Here is a 14,239-nt window from a genome sequence, read left to right on the forward strand (position 1 = left end):
ATCTTTTTTCGCATGTATCTTTTCGTGTCCAGTCAACTGTGTGCGGGCAAAACTTGCAGATCATTGAATCGCCAGGCACGTTACACACAGAAAAGGACACACTCATACACACACATACACACTCATACACACCCCCACCCGTGCAAAACCAGTGTTCAGTGTTTTGGATATTTCAGCTTAAATTTCAAAATGTTATATAAGTTCAATGAAGTTCATAGCTTGTTTGTTTTTTTTCTGTTATTGGACACACAGTTTGTCATGAAATACCTGAAAAATCCCTGATGCTTCATGGCAAGCTGTGTGTCTGGTGACAGAATAAATTAGACAAGCTAAAATTATTTGTTTACTGCATGAGCTATTGATATTTCCTTCTTTTTTGCACTTTAAATGGATATTGAAAGACCCATTTGAGTTATTTATTTTTTAGTTATTTAACAATAATTATTGTGAAATTATTATTTCACTAGTTATTTTACAGTCGTATAATTCAGGCAACAGCTCTAAAAACATTTTTAATAACACTAACCCACATTAATATCGGATTGAATCAAATGGTGATAAAAAACAGAAAACAGAAGGGCTAATACAGCATTTAACTTTTTTACTTGAAACCTTTGGGAAACGACCGCATGGCAAAAAAGGGGCCATTCTTAAAGTGTGGTGCAGAGCATAGATGCCGGGGGAATATGAACTGGCCTGAAAAAAATGTTTCAGTCAAAAATATTTTTTTTGCTTTAATCCCTGAATTCATTAATCTATTATGAAATACGTATTACTAATACACTGAAATGTAGTAGAAATGTAAAAATTTGGTTAGCGTGTCGATAAACGATGTGCGCTCCTAAAATTTCTGATTGTGCCCCTAAAAATTTTCAGTTAGGGGCTACTGTGCTCCTAGTGAAAAAAGTTAGTCTGGAGCCCTGATCTCACTCTATCCATCCATCTTTTTACTCTGAGGAAAGTGAGGAACAGAGTAAATCTGGACACATCACATCACATGACCCATGTCAATTCTCTAGACTCCAATCTTTGTTCTCCTTCATAGATTAAATAAGTTTGACCTTACTGATAAGAGGTTTTCTGAAGTCTTTTCAAATTGAGTTCTTTTGACTTGCAATGAAAATGCTTTAATTTACTGTTGAACATTATTGTGAGTACCGTCGTTGATCATGTTTGACAAGAAATTCAACAAACATTAAAAAGATCTTTGGTCATGACATTTCATTACACAATTACACAATTCACAACATTTTCTTTGTTGTTTTGTTCGCTTTAAGCAGATAGATAATTTGACTCTTCTGTCAAAGAATAACTTATTTTCTCAAGAGTAGGATGGATCGTGTGACATGATACAGAAAGCTCATCCGTTAGGGTTAATAACTTGTTGCCATGCTGAAATGTCTTACTTTTTTTTTTAATATTCATTGCAACAAGAAAAGCTTTGGTTCACTTGCAAACTCTCTTTCAAGGACTCTCATAAGCTTTTTCTGTTAGATTTCTGAAATGTGAAAAACATCAATATCTGCCATGACTGTATGAGACTCTGCTGTAAGGGAGAATATTGTGATGTTATATTAGATTGATTTCATCTTCCTCTGTAGCAACGACCAATACTGGCACTTAAGTGGGAGACCAGAAATAACAGGCAATACACTGAATCAATACACATGAGATGAGATCCAGAGGAAAAGGCAGAGCCCAAGCGGAGAGGGCTACAGAGATGAGGGCAGATTTTAATCCACATGTCGACACAAATTAGTCGATGAGCCTCTCGCTTCAGTCGCCGTTTGGAGGGAAAATATTAAAAAGGACAGCTGCATCTATCTGCAGTTTTTTCTTTTTGTATCTGAACAAACTACATATTGATTCCATCCACAAGCCTCGGGCGTGTGGAAGAATTAAATTGCTATATCCTTAATACAAGATAAAAAGACTGCTTAAGTGGCGAAATAATTAAATTAACATGCCAATCAATGCAACTAAATTCATAAACATTAACTTGGCTATAATTAAGAGAAGAGAAAGAAAATGTGACAAATTCATATTTTGCCTTTCATTTTTTTACTTTCTCAATTATCTTTGTGTTAATGCCCATATTGTTTGTAATTTCTTTATTCAATCATTTCTTTTTTTTTGCTTACATATTTTGTTTTAATTCCTTAATCTAATTTAGTGAATATTCTTAATCCTAGTTTATTTTGCTGAAAGCTTTCAATTTTGTATTTCCATTTTACATTGTTATTTTTAATCATTCTGAATATTTTATTCACTACATGTATTTATTTCACCAAGCATATTTATTTCTGTGACTCCTTTTAGACTTTTCTTGCGCATTTCTTTTTACCTCAGAAAACGACAGAAACAAAAGAGGCAACTTCAAGGTCTGGCCTTGATATGGGGTATTGAGTTGGCATTTGTTGGTATTTGGCAGCTGTTCGACTAGAGATACTAAGACCAAGGAGATGTCAATGCAAGTGAATGAGGCTGAAAAAAATCCAAGTCTAAGAGAGACAGCAAACCAAAGCACTGAATACACACACACACACACACACACACACACACACACACACACACACACACACACACACACACTGGGAACTGGGAATGGCAGCCATCTCTGAATGGTAACTCGGGGGTGGTGAAGCTTCTCCCACTTTCCCAGTAGGAAATCCCACTTCGAGGGGCGTTCCAGTTGAAAATTCCAACTGGGAACTGGGAAATTCCGACTTCCGAGGACAAATGGAACGCGGCATAATTCATTAAATTAATGTCTTTTTTAATCTCATCTAAAAATTGCTGAGAAAAACCCTCAACTTGAGGTATGGTTGAGGTAAGTGGTTTTATGAAATTATTTATTTATTTTAACAGATTTGAACAGAACAGATCCTAGACATTAACATCCACTTGGCAAGAACATTCGCCAGCCTCTCGGTGGCAGACGTGCGCATGCGCGGGGGGAGAAGAGCGTTGCTTTGGCAACACCGTTGCTGCTAACGTTAGCTGCGGCTGCGCTCACGACCAGGTGCTCTGCGTTTATGTGGCTAAACTTGAGTTGGTAATCAAATTCCTTTGCACTAAGAAAACATATCACCTTACCTTTATCAATGGTGCCGTTGGGGCGTTTTAGAAATGTAAATTCCCCTTTGACTGGACCGACATAAATCACATGCTCCTCCATTTTCACTTCTCTTCTCCGCTACTCAACCAGCCCCCCAGTCTCACACTCAGCAGGCACGCCGATTTTTCCCAGTGGCCAGCCGCGGTACTGCAACAAAAAATCCCATGGGGCCCAGAAAGCTTTTTTCCCATAGACCGCAATAGTAAAAGAGAAGCCTCTAAAACTGTTCACAGGACACCTCCAGCTGTAATCACCGGCAATTACTAATCTTTGTATTATACATTTTTAAGTCATGGACTTTATATCCGTCAAAAATGTTTTATAACGGCCAGAAAAGTCTAGGCAAGTCTAGGCAAGTTTAGGGGGGCAAAAAGACCCTCATTTCGTCAGAAAAATAAAAATAAAAACGAGAAAAAAAAAAAAAATCCAACAGATAAAATAAGGCCTTCGCCCCGTCATTGCTTGGGTCCTAATAATAATAATTAAAAAAAAAAAACAGACTTGTTGCTCTGAGTAGGCTACAACCACACAGCTGCACCAATGCACCAGATTATTTACATATATTGCAGAAGGGCACGATTTTTTTGTTCCATTTTCAGTACATTTGTAATATTAGTTTGTTTTTTATGGATTTGATATGAACGAAATAAAAAAACCTAACCTAAAATCAACAGGACTGGAAGGAGCAGAATATGACATGAGAGAATATGAATACTTTTAGATATTTAGGGAAAGTAAATTAAAAATGTAATTAACCCTTACCATAATTATGATCATGACTTCTGGTTATGTTAAGCCAGCATAGTCTTGCTGGCCCTGACGGCCCACCACTGATTAAACGATTAAAAAAAACATAACGCGCTAAATATGCCCGTAATTAATTAATCACAATTAATGCGTTAATTTGACACCACTAACCTCAATATCACATTTTGGAAGAAATTCGATCCCTCCTATTTTTTCCAAACAAAGATCTCGAAATATGAAACCACATGGATTCTGGCTGTGACGAATACATTTTCTGCTATTTGATCTTAAAAGTTCAAACCATAAAGTTTTAATACAGCCGTTCTTGTACCGTTGTTTTCCGCCCCTAACAACAAGAAGCCCATCACACAAACACAGATTTCTTAATAAAGGCAACTCGCAAACAGAAAAAGTTAAGTTAGAGATTAAAAAATAGATCAAGCGATTAAGAAAACATAACGCGCTTAATATGCTTAATTAATCGCGCTTATTTGACACCCCTAATATATATATTAGGGTTGTACCGATCCGATCATGTGATCGGAAATGTGGCCCAATCACGTAGTTTCAAACTTGATCGAAATCGGACATTGCATCCCGATCAGGGATCGGATATATGTTTTATTCTCATTATTTTGATCAGTGCATCAAACAGACGATGGAAAAATGCTAAACAACTGGTGTATTAACAACCAACGGGTCGCGTAATTGTGCGCGACAACGCTGCTAATATGAAAAAATCTATGGGTGAGGTAGGGGTGTGGAGTGTGGGCTGTGGTGAACTGCGCATGCGCTCAGCAGCGTTACAGCGGAGGTAAATAAATAAAAGTTAAATTACAAGGGTAATTGAAAACCGTTCCTCAGCTGAGTGTTCAGGAAAACGCCACAGGCGGGTCGTGCATTCTTGCTGACCTTGCATGCACGAAAGCTTGCTGCTTTATCAATGCAGCGTGATGGACACCCTGGCTACAGTGAGGAAGATTGTAGGTCACTTCAAAAACCAACATTTTATTCTTTAAGTCAGAAAAGGACAGTAAGAAGTTAAGAGTCTAAAAAGCCCATTAGTGGCCTTACTTTAAGATACTGTTGCTCTTTTTGATTTGTTTACATGCCTGCTGGGTATTTTAAATTCTATTTTCCTTCTTAATAGTTGCAGTATTATTACTTGATTGTTCAAGCTGCCTCCAAGAGAACGGCTCTGTTTAAGTGCAAATTGATAAAACGAGGTGAATAAAATAAAAAATGGGGGACAACCTGGATCTGTTTATTTTTTTTTATGTGTTATGAAAGTATCGGATCGGGACTCATATATATACACATACACATACATATCCACACACACACACACACACACACACACACACACACACACACACACACACACACACACACACACACACACACACACACACACACACACACACACACACACACACACACACACACACACACACACACACACACACACACACACACACACACACACACACACACACACACACACCTCTGTTGGTGAGTAGAACAGTGCAACTCAAGAGGGAGGAAAGGTTACAGTGGTTGCTGGGCAACAGGGGGAGGATGTTAACGTTGTGAGGCTGTACAGTATCAGTGGCCTTTTAAGGGTGTGAGTATTATTTAAGGCTTAACATTCTGCAGCCAGCTCTGTAAACATGAACGAAAAAACAAGAAGAGGATCCTTCTGAATGCAGGTACTGTATGTTGGTCAACTCAACAAAATAATCCTGAAGGGAAATTAACCAAACGTTTAGACGTTCAGTCCCAGCCTTCCCAGCCATTGGCCGGGTTTCCCAGATCCAACCTCTCTTAAGGATTTAAGAGAGGTTCAAAGAAGGTTTGAACTAAGAGAGAACCCTAAGATACGGGTGTTTCCCAGATGACTTCTTAACACCGTCCTTTAGTTTCGCTCTTTCAGAAGCTCTTTGGAGCAGCTGTCCGGTTCTGAAACCAAATCAATCGATGCCAGGCAAATCGATCACCGATCACTATCAGCGCATTTTCACATGCAGCACTGCTACCTAACGCACTAATTCCCTGCTGCATGTGCGTTATAATAAAAAATTAAGATGATAAATATAATTCAATGACCCTTTTTCATCCAAACGGTGCGTTACTCCGTTATTTCTGGCTACAGTGAGGCTTTTTTTCCCCACACGCAGAGACCGGGAGGAAACGTGGTGGGCGTGTGTGTGCGTTCAAAAACATGAGCCAAGAGAAGGCGAGTTTCGCAAATCGCAACGTGGAATTACAGCAATCCCTGGTTTTTCGCAGGGGTTATGTTCCAAAAAGAACCCGTGATAAGTGAAATTCTTTTTACAATTATAGAGGGCTTCAGATTGCAGAGATCATCCCCGCCACGCATTCCACTGCTCTTCTGATGCCGCTGCATCCCGACTCTGTAGCGTCTTTTTCTCCTAAACCCCGCGGTGCAGGTGGGTTTTTTCAAGAGAAGAAAATAGTTATGGGTCGTTGTCTTCGCTCTTTTTTCTTCTGGGCAAAAAGATTCTTTAATATAAACCGACACCATTGATTATATTTGAGACTGTAATGAACGATTCATCAAAGGATCCCGTTGACCAGCTGCTGCTTCCCTGTCATCACATAGATGCGCTCGGGCGCGGCGCAGGAGGATCGGTGTCCCGGCTGCCTAGACAGCCCGGTCTGACAGCACGTCCATGGGACTGAAGTGCTGACGCACGAATGCGTTCATATAAACAGTTCTGCTTCGCGCACGGCGACGCGGTTGATTTGCAGCGAGAACATGCTGTATAGCAGCCAAATTATCAAATAAATGATATTCATGATGATCGTTTTATTTGTGCGTAATGCATAAAGCATATACAGGAACACACTTGTTATTCCTTATTTTTCTTTTTTTTCCCCCTTTGCTGTCACCAATAAATGCTAAACAATATAAATCTAAAGTATAAAATAGATCAAAATTTGTGCGGGGTGCATTGTTTTAATATCTCATTGCTTGGTGTGATATTGATTTGCCTGACGCGGCTGGATCTGTGAGTCTTTGTTCACTAAGATGGTTGTAAAGACTGGGTCAGCAGCATCTTTCATTTCCTTCTTAATGAAAGAGATACTTAAGCTAAGAGCGACTCTGGGAAACGCGATTTTCTTTCACAGGCTCCTTAAGAAGGTTTGAAAGAAGTCTTTCGCTGTTAAGAACTACTTAACTGATCTGGGAAACCCGGCCATTTACTTTTAGTTTTTTTCATATAGAGCTCGCATCTTTAGTCATTGTAAAGAAAAAAGAGCATGTGTACATGAAAGGCGGACCATTAGGAAACTTTGAATCCCTGAAAAATGTGCTTGAATTCCAGTATATCTATCTGGGTGCTGGTTTTGTCTGCATTTGTTCTACCACGTGAACACGCTTGAGCTGGCAAGTATTCAACAAGTTCAAACAAAGCCTGACAGCCTTGTTCTCTCCAGTGATTTAATGTTTCAAATAGCAGCAGGTACTAAGTGGAAACATAACAGCCTCACACCTGAAATAAATACCTCAGTAGCTTTCTTACAATATGCTGACCTCAAGAAACTGTGCTTGATGATGATCTGAGGATTAGTGTCCACAGGCCTTGTGCATTATGAAAAATAAAAGACATTTACATACAAAGAAGACTGATAAAATACATAGGAAATGAAGGACGCCGGTAACTGTATCACACATACTGTTGAGAAAGCAAATAGTTTTCTTCCTTCTTTCATCTACAGATGCTGACTAAACCGTTCAAACCAACATAAGTCACCCTTTATTTGTGTTACCCAAACACTGACTTCATTAGACAGATCCACGGTGACATTTTCACTTAGAATAGGACATAGTTTTTGTCTTACTGAGGGTATTTTCACATTAGCTTTGCCCTAAATACATCCCCGGACAGTTTGTAATTATCTTAGAAAGCTGAAGAGAAACAACTTCTTTGAAAACCTTGTTGGGCCTTGTATGAAGACAGTTTCTGAGAACACATCTGAGGTGCAGAACATGGAGAAGCGGCTCGTCTGCTGACCTGTGTGAGCTTGGTGTGGCCTCCTCCGTCGATAAACTGGCAGTGCAGATCCACGGATTCGTTGGGATACGCCTCCACCTCCTCATCCACCCGCACTTTCTGAGCACCAGCACCTGTCGCAAAGAAGATTCAAGGTTCAGGATTCAAGAATGTTAACTGTCATTAAGTTTCAGGAACATCAAATTGCAGTGCTGCTCTCGGTCAGAAAAAAATAAATAGACAGATAATCGCAGTAGTCTAGCTTTGATTCAGTCTCAGGGACCCGGAATGGTTGCTGCTTATGTCTCTGCCTGTTCTCGTGTCTGTTTGTTTTTTCTCTTACAGATTTCAAAGGCTTGTGTGCTCATTGTTTCCCTTTGCTTTTTCGCGTTTTAGACTAGCAGCGGATGTTACCCCTCACCCCCACCACAACGCCCTCTCCCCTTCACATAAAAAATAAAAAATGTATTAAAAAAATATATAAAAATGTAAAAAAATACAAAAATAAATAAATAAATAAATATATATATATATATATATATATATATATATATATATATATATATATATTAATAAAATAAATCTATATGATATATTTCAATATATATGATATATTAAAAATCCATACTATATATATATATATATATATATATATATATATATATATATATACAGTGGGGAGAACAAGTATTTGATACACTGCTGTTTTTGCAGGTTTTCCCACTTGAAAAGCATGTAGAAGTCTGTAATTTCTATCGTTGGTACTCTTCAACTGTGAGTTATGGAATCTAAAAAAAAAAATCCAGAAAATCACATTGTATGATTTTTAAGTAATTAATTTGCATTGTATTGCATGACATAAGTATTTGATCACCTTCCATCACTCACAGTTGAAGAGTACCTATGATAAAAATGACAGACTTCTACATGCTTTTCAAGTGGGAAAACCTGCCAAATCGGCAGTGTATCAAATACTTGTTCTCCCCACTGTATATATATATATATATATATATATATATATATATATATATATATATATATATATATATACCAACATGGTATTAACCATTAATATATATGCAGAGAAAAAAAAAGAAAAAGAAAATACATAAAAAAGGCATTCAAAATAAAGGCATGAACAGAAAATGAAGATAAAGACTAGTAAATTGTGGCCCTGGTTAACTCAGTGGGTACCATTTGTAGAGACTATAGTCCTCGTGCGGGCAGCGCAGGTTCGAGTCCCGGCCTGTCGCTCTATACTACAATATACCCCCCCACCCGTTTCCTGTCTACCTACTTTGTCAATAAAGGCCAATAGTGCCACAAAACCTTTAAAAGAATAGTACATTGTAATGCAAATGTACAAGGTGAAGATATAAGAGAATCATTGCACTAAAGTCGGGTAATTTTGGAGCAAGTGTTGGTGTGTGGGGGTGGGGGGGGGGACCAGGGGACTGTGAGTGAGTCAGCAGGGGGGCCAGGGGGACCTGAGGATGGATGGCTCCCCCAGCTCTTTGGAAGAGCCTGGAGGTTTTGGTTTTCCCGGAGCGGTGGGGTCAGCAGTGATACAACTCGCCTTCCCTTGGAGTCTGCCATAGAGCCCAGGTCCGGTAGCGGACTCCCCAGGAGCCGCCGGGCAGAAAGATTGCTCCATTTGTCTTAAAACAATGAAAGCAACCTGAACATTTTCCTAATCAGGTGTCATTTAGATGAAGTTGCTCAGACTTCCACTATTCATTGTCTGTCATGAACAATTTAAAAATAGTCGATATATAAAAAAAAAAAAGGAGGCAGAGCAATATAGACAATGACAGCATCTGAAGACTGAGGGGAAAAAAAGATGCAAGTTCACTGAGAAATGGGAATAAAAGTGGTGTTTGCAGCCTCAGGCAGAGTCTGGGCGGCTCGTTTCAGTCTGCGTCCTCATTACGGTGAAGTACGTCTTCAGGGAGGCGTCGCAGTGGGGCGAGACGCTGCTCGCGTTCGCATAACGGCGGAAGCTCTTCACCTGTAGCTCCTTCTTGTGAGTGTGAGAAGCATTGTTATGGTTTTTGTTAAAGGTATACATCCGGAGAATGCTCGTATTATATATAAAGCAGCGTTGAGGGGACCTGGCGGGTCAGCCGGGCGAAGCCTGGTTCATTAAAATGACGAACGCCGAGCAGCACCTGCTGACCTGCAGGTCACTCAGAATCATGACTTTAAATTAGAATGAAAAGAGCTTTCTTAAAATCCATTTCTTATTCTCAACTCAACTTCACGTGGTCGTCTTGAGTGGATGCACAAGGGAGGGGTTGTCAGACTTCCTCAGGAGCTACACTTTCCTGCTTTTATGTTTCTTTCATTAAAAAAACACCTCTGGATTGCTGCCAATTTGTCGGAACCTGTACCGTAAATGCCACCGGAGAAGCACGCCTCCACTGGATTACTTTTTTATTTCATTATTTAGCCTTTGTTTAACCAGGTTAGTCCCATTGAGATCGGGGGTGTCTTTTACAAGGGAGACCTGGCCAGTATAGCAGCAACAAAGTTACAGAATTAAAAGATAAAAAACAAACAAACAAATAAATGAATTACATAGAGACATAATTAATTAAAACACTTGCATACAGACAGTCTGAACTCCACTGTTTTCATCAGAGCTTTAAATTCAGTCAAAGGTATGAGGTTTGGTAAATGCAGTTCAGATTGAAGTTTTATTCCAAGCATCTGGTGCTGAAAACCTAAAAGCTTTCTTCCAAAACTCTGTTCTAGGGCTGGGCGATATATAGAGATTTTAATATATATCGATATATTTTCAAATACGATATGGTACGAGACAATATAGTGTATATCGATTTAAAAAAAAAAAAAAATATTTATTTTTTTTTACATTTTTTTTAAAAATGATTTTGATATAGCTTATTTTGTGACAAATTGACTTGAATGTTTTATTTGAGATTTGCACAAATGTTTTGTTATTTGCACAACTGTCAACCTCAGTGGAAAAGTCTGCCTGTTACTGTCTACATTGTATTAATTGCACAGTGTATTTTAATTTAATTGTTATGCAGGAAAGGGATATTTGTTTTATTTTATTCAAGAAGCATTTTTATTCTATATATGCAGGCAGTTTATTTTTATTTCATTTGTTTTATACATTTTGATATTGTGCAGACCTCTGTTAATAAAGGAACCTGTGTGACATTTGGCACGAGGCTTTGTATTAAAACTGACTGTTTTTTTAAGGGTTTGCCTCAGAAAAAAATGAAGCTAACAGAGATGCTATGCTATAATGCTTTGGGGGAAACCCCAATTATGGCACAGAAAAAATATCGAGATATATATCGAGTATCGCCATTCAGCTAGAAAATATCGAGATATGACTTTTGGTCCATATCGCCCAGCCCTACTCTGTTCTTATTTTTGTAGCAACCAAATGCAAAATGTCCATTGAGCAGAGATTGTAACCTCCTTGTTTCCATGTTAAAAGAGAAGATAAATAAGAAGGAATTTTACCCAGAATGGCTTTATAAATGAACATATACCAGTGACTGAGGCGACGAGCATGTAATGATGACCAGTTTACTTTAGTGTAGAGAAGACAGTGATGGCTGAGAGAACCACGGTTTGTTATACATCTCAGTGTGGCATGATACACACTATCTAACATGTGAAAACAATGAACAGATGCAATCATATACAGCACATCTCCGTAGTCCATTACAGGTAAAAACGTGGCTTTCACTAGTTTCTGTTTTACATCAAAACAAAAGCAAGACTTGTTTCTATAATAGAATCCTAACAAAAGCTTCAGCTGTTTTACAACATACTGAATGTGCTCCTTAAAAGACAAGTGGTCATCAATTAGAAATCTTAAATATTTAAAAGTAGATTACAGATGGATTTGAACATTAAAACTGATTTAGCGTTAGGGCTGTTCGATTTTGCCCAAAAATAAAATCTCGATTTTTTTTCTCTCAAAATCCGATTTTCGATTACGATTACGATTATTTTGTGAATTGACAAAAGGCAAAGAAATGATTTCAAATATGCTGTTTTTTTATTGAACATTTGCCCCATTGGGCTTTAAGTGCAAACTTCGCTCTTATTAAACCAAAAATGAATGAATAAAGTGCAAAACTCTGTAAAATAAGTTGAAAAAAAGTTTTAAAAAATATAATAAAATATAAAGTTTTATCTCTGAAAAAAAAATCAGCAAATCAGCACTTGCAAACATACAGTAAGTTATATTTCCAATTAAATAAAACAAGACATTTTCTAATTAAACTAAACTGGGTCTTTGCATGCTAAATAATAATGCAATCCATGAAGGAGGTAGAGGTGTGTAATGTCAGTCATTACATTTGCTATTCACATTTGCAAGTTTTTTGCAAGGAACACGAGCCGGTCTACCGCATCTGGCTTGAGGGATGCCTGGTGGCATGTTACAACGCCCCCTCCTACACTAAAGAGCCTCTCCCATGGGGCACTTGTCGCAGGTATTGAGAGGTATTTCCATCAATCATTAATATGGTATCAATCATTAATATGTGTGCAGACAAGGTAAAAAAAAAAAAGTGAAAAATCGATTTTACGAGTTTCACATTTTAACATCGTTCTAATTACATAATCGCGATTACGATTTAAAATCGATTAATCGAACAGCCCTATTTAGCGTAAACAAATATGTTTGACATCTTTGATGTAAGTAGAACAAGATCCAACAAAAGTACTCCTAATCACAGATTTGAAAAGTGCCTGGTCTGGTGCCGTTTACGACCGCGTGGAAAAAGCCTGACAGGAATCTTCTCTGCATGACTGTCAAACAATAGCTTTTTATTGGTGGATTAACCAAGCAGTCATCACAGCAGTTGTTTAAAAGTTCTACATGTTGGAGAAACACTTGTTTACTGAACAAACCACGCTGGCAGAACTCCACACTTGAAGGGCCGTAAGTAACTTGTAATGCCTGTAATCATGTGTGGGAACAGGAAAATGGCTCAAACAGGGTAAGAAAGGGAAACAAAAAGAGAATCAGAGGGAGCAAAACAGACGACTTGTAATCCTTTCTAAATGCAATCGGGTCTAAACCCAGCAGCTGGACCCAGAAACAATCACCAAGCTGAGAGTGTCATTGTCGGAGTCTCTGACTGTTCGCGGCTCGCAATCAAATCAGATGTTCAGTTTAGTAACTTAGGCTTTTTTGCACTCATACAGCGAACCTCAACCCGGCCACGAACCCCCCGCCGCCCCAGGATCAAATCCTAGCAAGGTCCTCTCTCCTCTCTCCTCCTCTCAGCTTGCCTCTGCGTCTGTCGTGATAAAACTCTTGTGGGGGAGCCGGCCTCTCGCTCTCCCCACAAGTGAAGGGGATAAGCACTCGCTCGCCCCGGGTGGCTCCACTGCAAAAGCCTCTTAGTGTGTGAGGGATTGATTAGGACAATAAGTTACATGCTGCTGCACGGAGGTGAATGGGCCGGCGGGGATGTCGTCTGAAAATCAGCTGTGAAACACAGTCACACAAACAAAAACCAGAAGTGTCGTGATGGTGCGGCAGGGTTTAGATTTACAGCGGTAGGATTTTAGTGGCGTGAAGCCCCATGAATGCTTAGCAGTACTCGTGTATGTGGCTACTGTACATCATCGGAGGCATAAATCACAGCTTCTCCTTGTAATGTCAGAGCGTATGAAGCACAGCCTCCGCCCGGAGGGACGCAGCGAGCGATCAGACATGAAACCCACTTCCGTTTTAACTCAGACGCGCACACACACGACTGTTTTTCCACTGACTAGTTTTCCACAAAACAACTTTATCAAAAACAACAGCAAAGAAACAAGAGTTCATCTGAGTGTTTGTTTATTCGCTTCCGCTTCCATCATATTTTTCTTCTCGTTTCTTTGCCCCTAATTAAACACATTAACATCACACACATCACAGCAGAACCCCAACCGGAATAGGAGCACACACACACAGTCTAGCGCCAGGAACACACACACGCACACACACACACACACGACACAATCCTCTCCACATGTAAAGTGTGAAAAAAAGAAAAAGGTCACAAAAACAGAGATGAGGCGAGGAATGGGAAACTAAAACAGGAATACACAAGAGAAATAAAGTCTAAAGAGCTACAGAGTAGATGATAAAAAGTCAGGAAAAGCCTACAAGAAGCTGCATGGAAAGAAAAATGTATGGAGTCAGACAAATGCAACGGAATAAAATAATACCAGAGAAGAACTAAGTAAAGGGGATGAAGGAACAAGTACAGCGGAAAAGGCCTGCAGGGAACGGAGCAGCGGGAGAAGACTGGAGGAGGAAGAAAGACAACAGGAGAGAGAAGTTTGAAAAGGTTCAAATAAAGACACAAGG

General features: G+C 39.1%; 1 protein-coding gene across 3 annotated transcripts in view; it reads right to left on the reverse strand.

Moving 5' to 3' along the window:
- Nucleotides 1-14,239, reverse strand: part of pvrl2l (PVR cell adhesion molecule related 2 like) — a 480,113-nt gene that overhangs the window by 283,166 nt on the left and 182,708 nt on the right. For all 3 annotated transcript variants that reach the window (XM_061741374.1, XM_061741373.1, XM_061741372.1), the window contains exon 2: nt 7,906-8,018. In XM_061741374.1, coding sequence (XP_061597358.1) covers nt 7,906-8,018 — 113 coding nt within the window. The remainder of the gene's footprint in view (nt 1-7,905; nt 8,019-14,239) is intronic.

Source organism: Cololabis saira, chromosome 15 (genome assembly GCF_033807715.1).
Source record: "Cololabis saira isolate AMF1-May2022 chromosome 15, fColSai1.1, whole genome shotgun sequence".
NCBI lineage: Eukaryota > Metazoa > Chordata > Actinopteri > Beloniformes > Belonidae > Cololabis > Cololabis saira.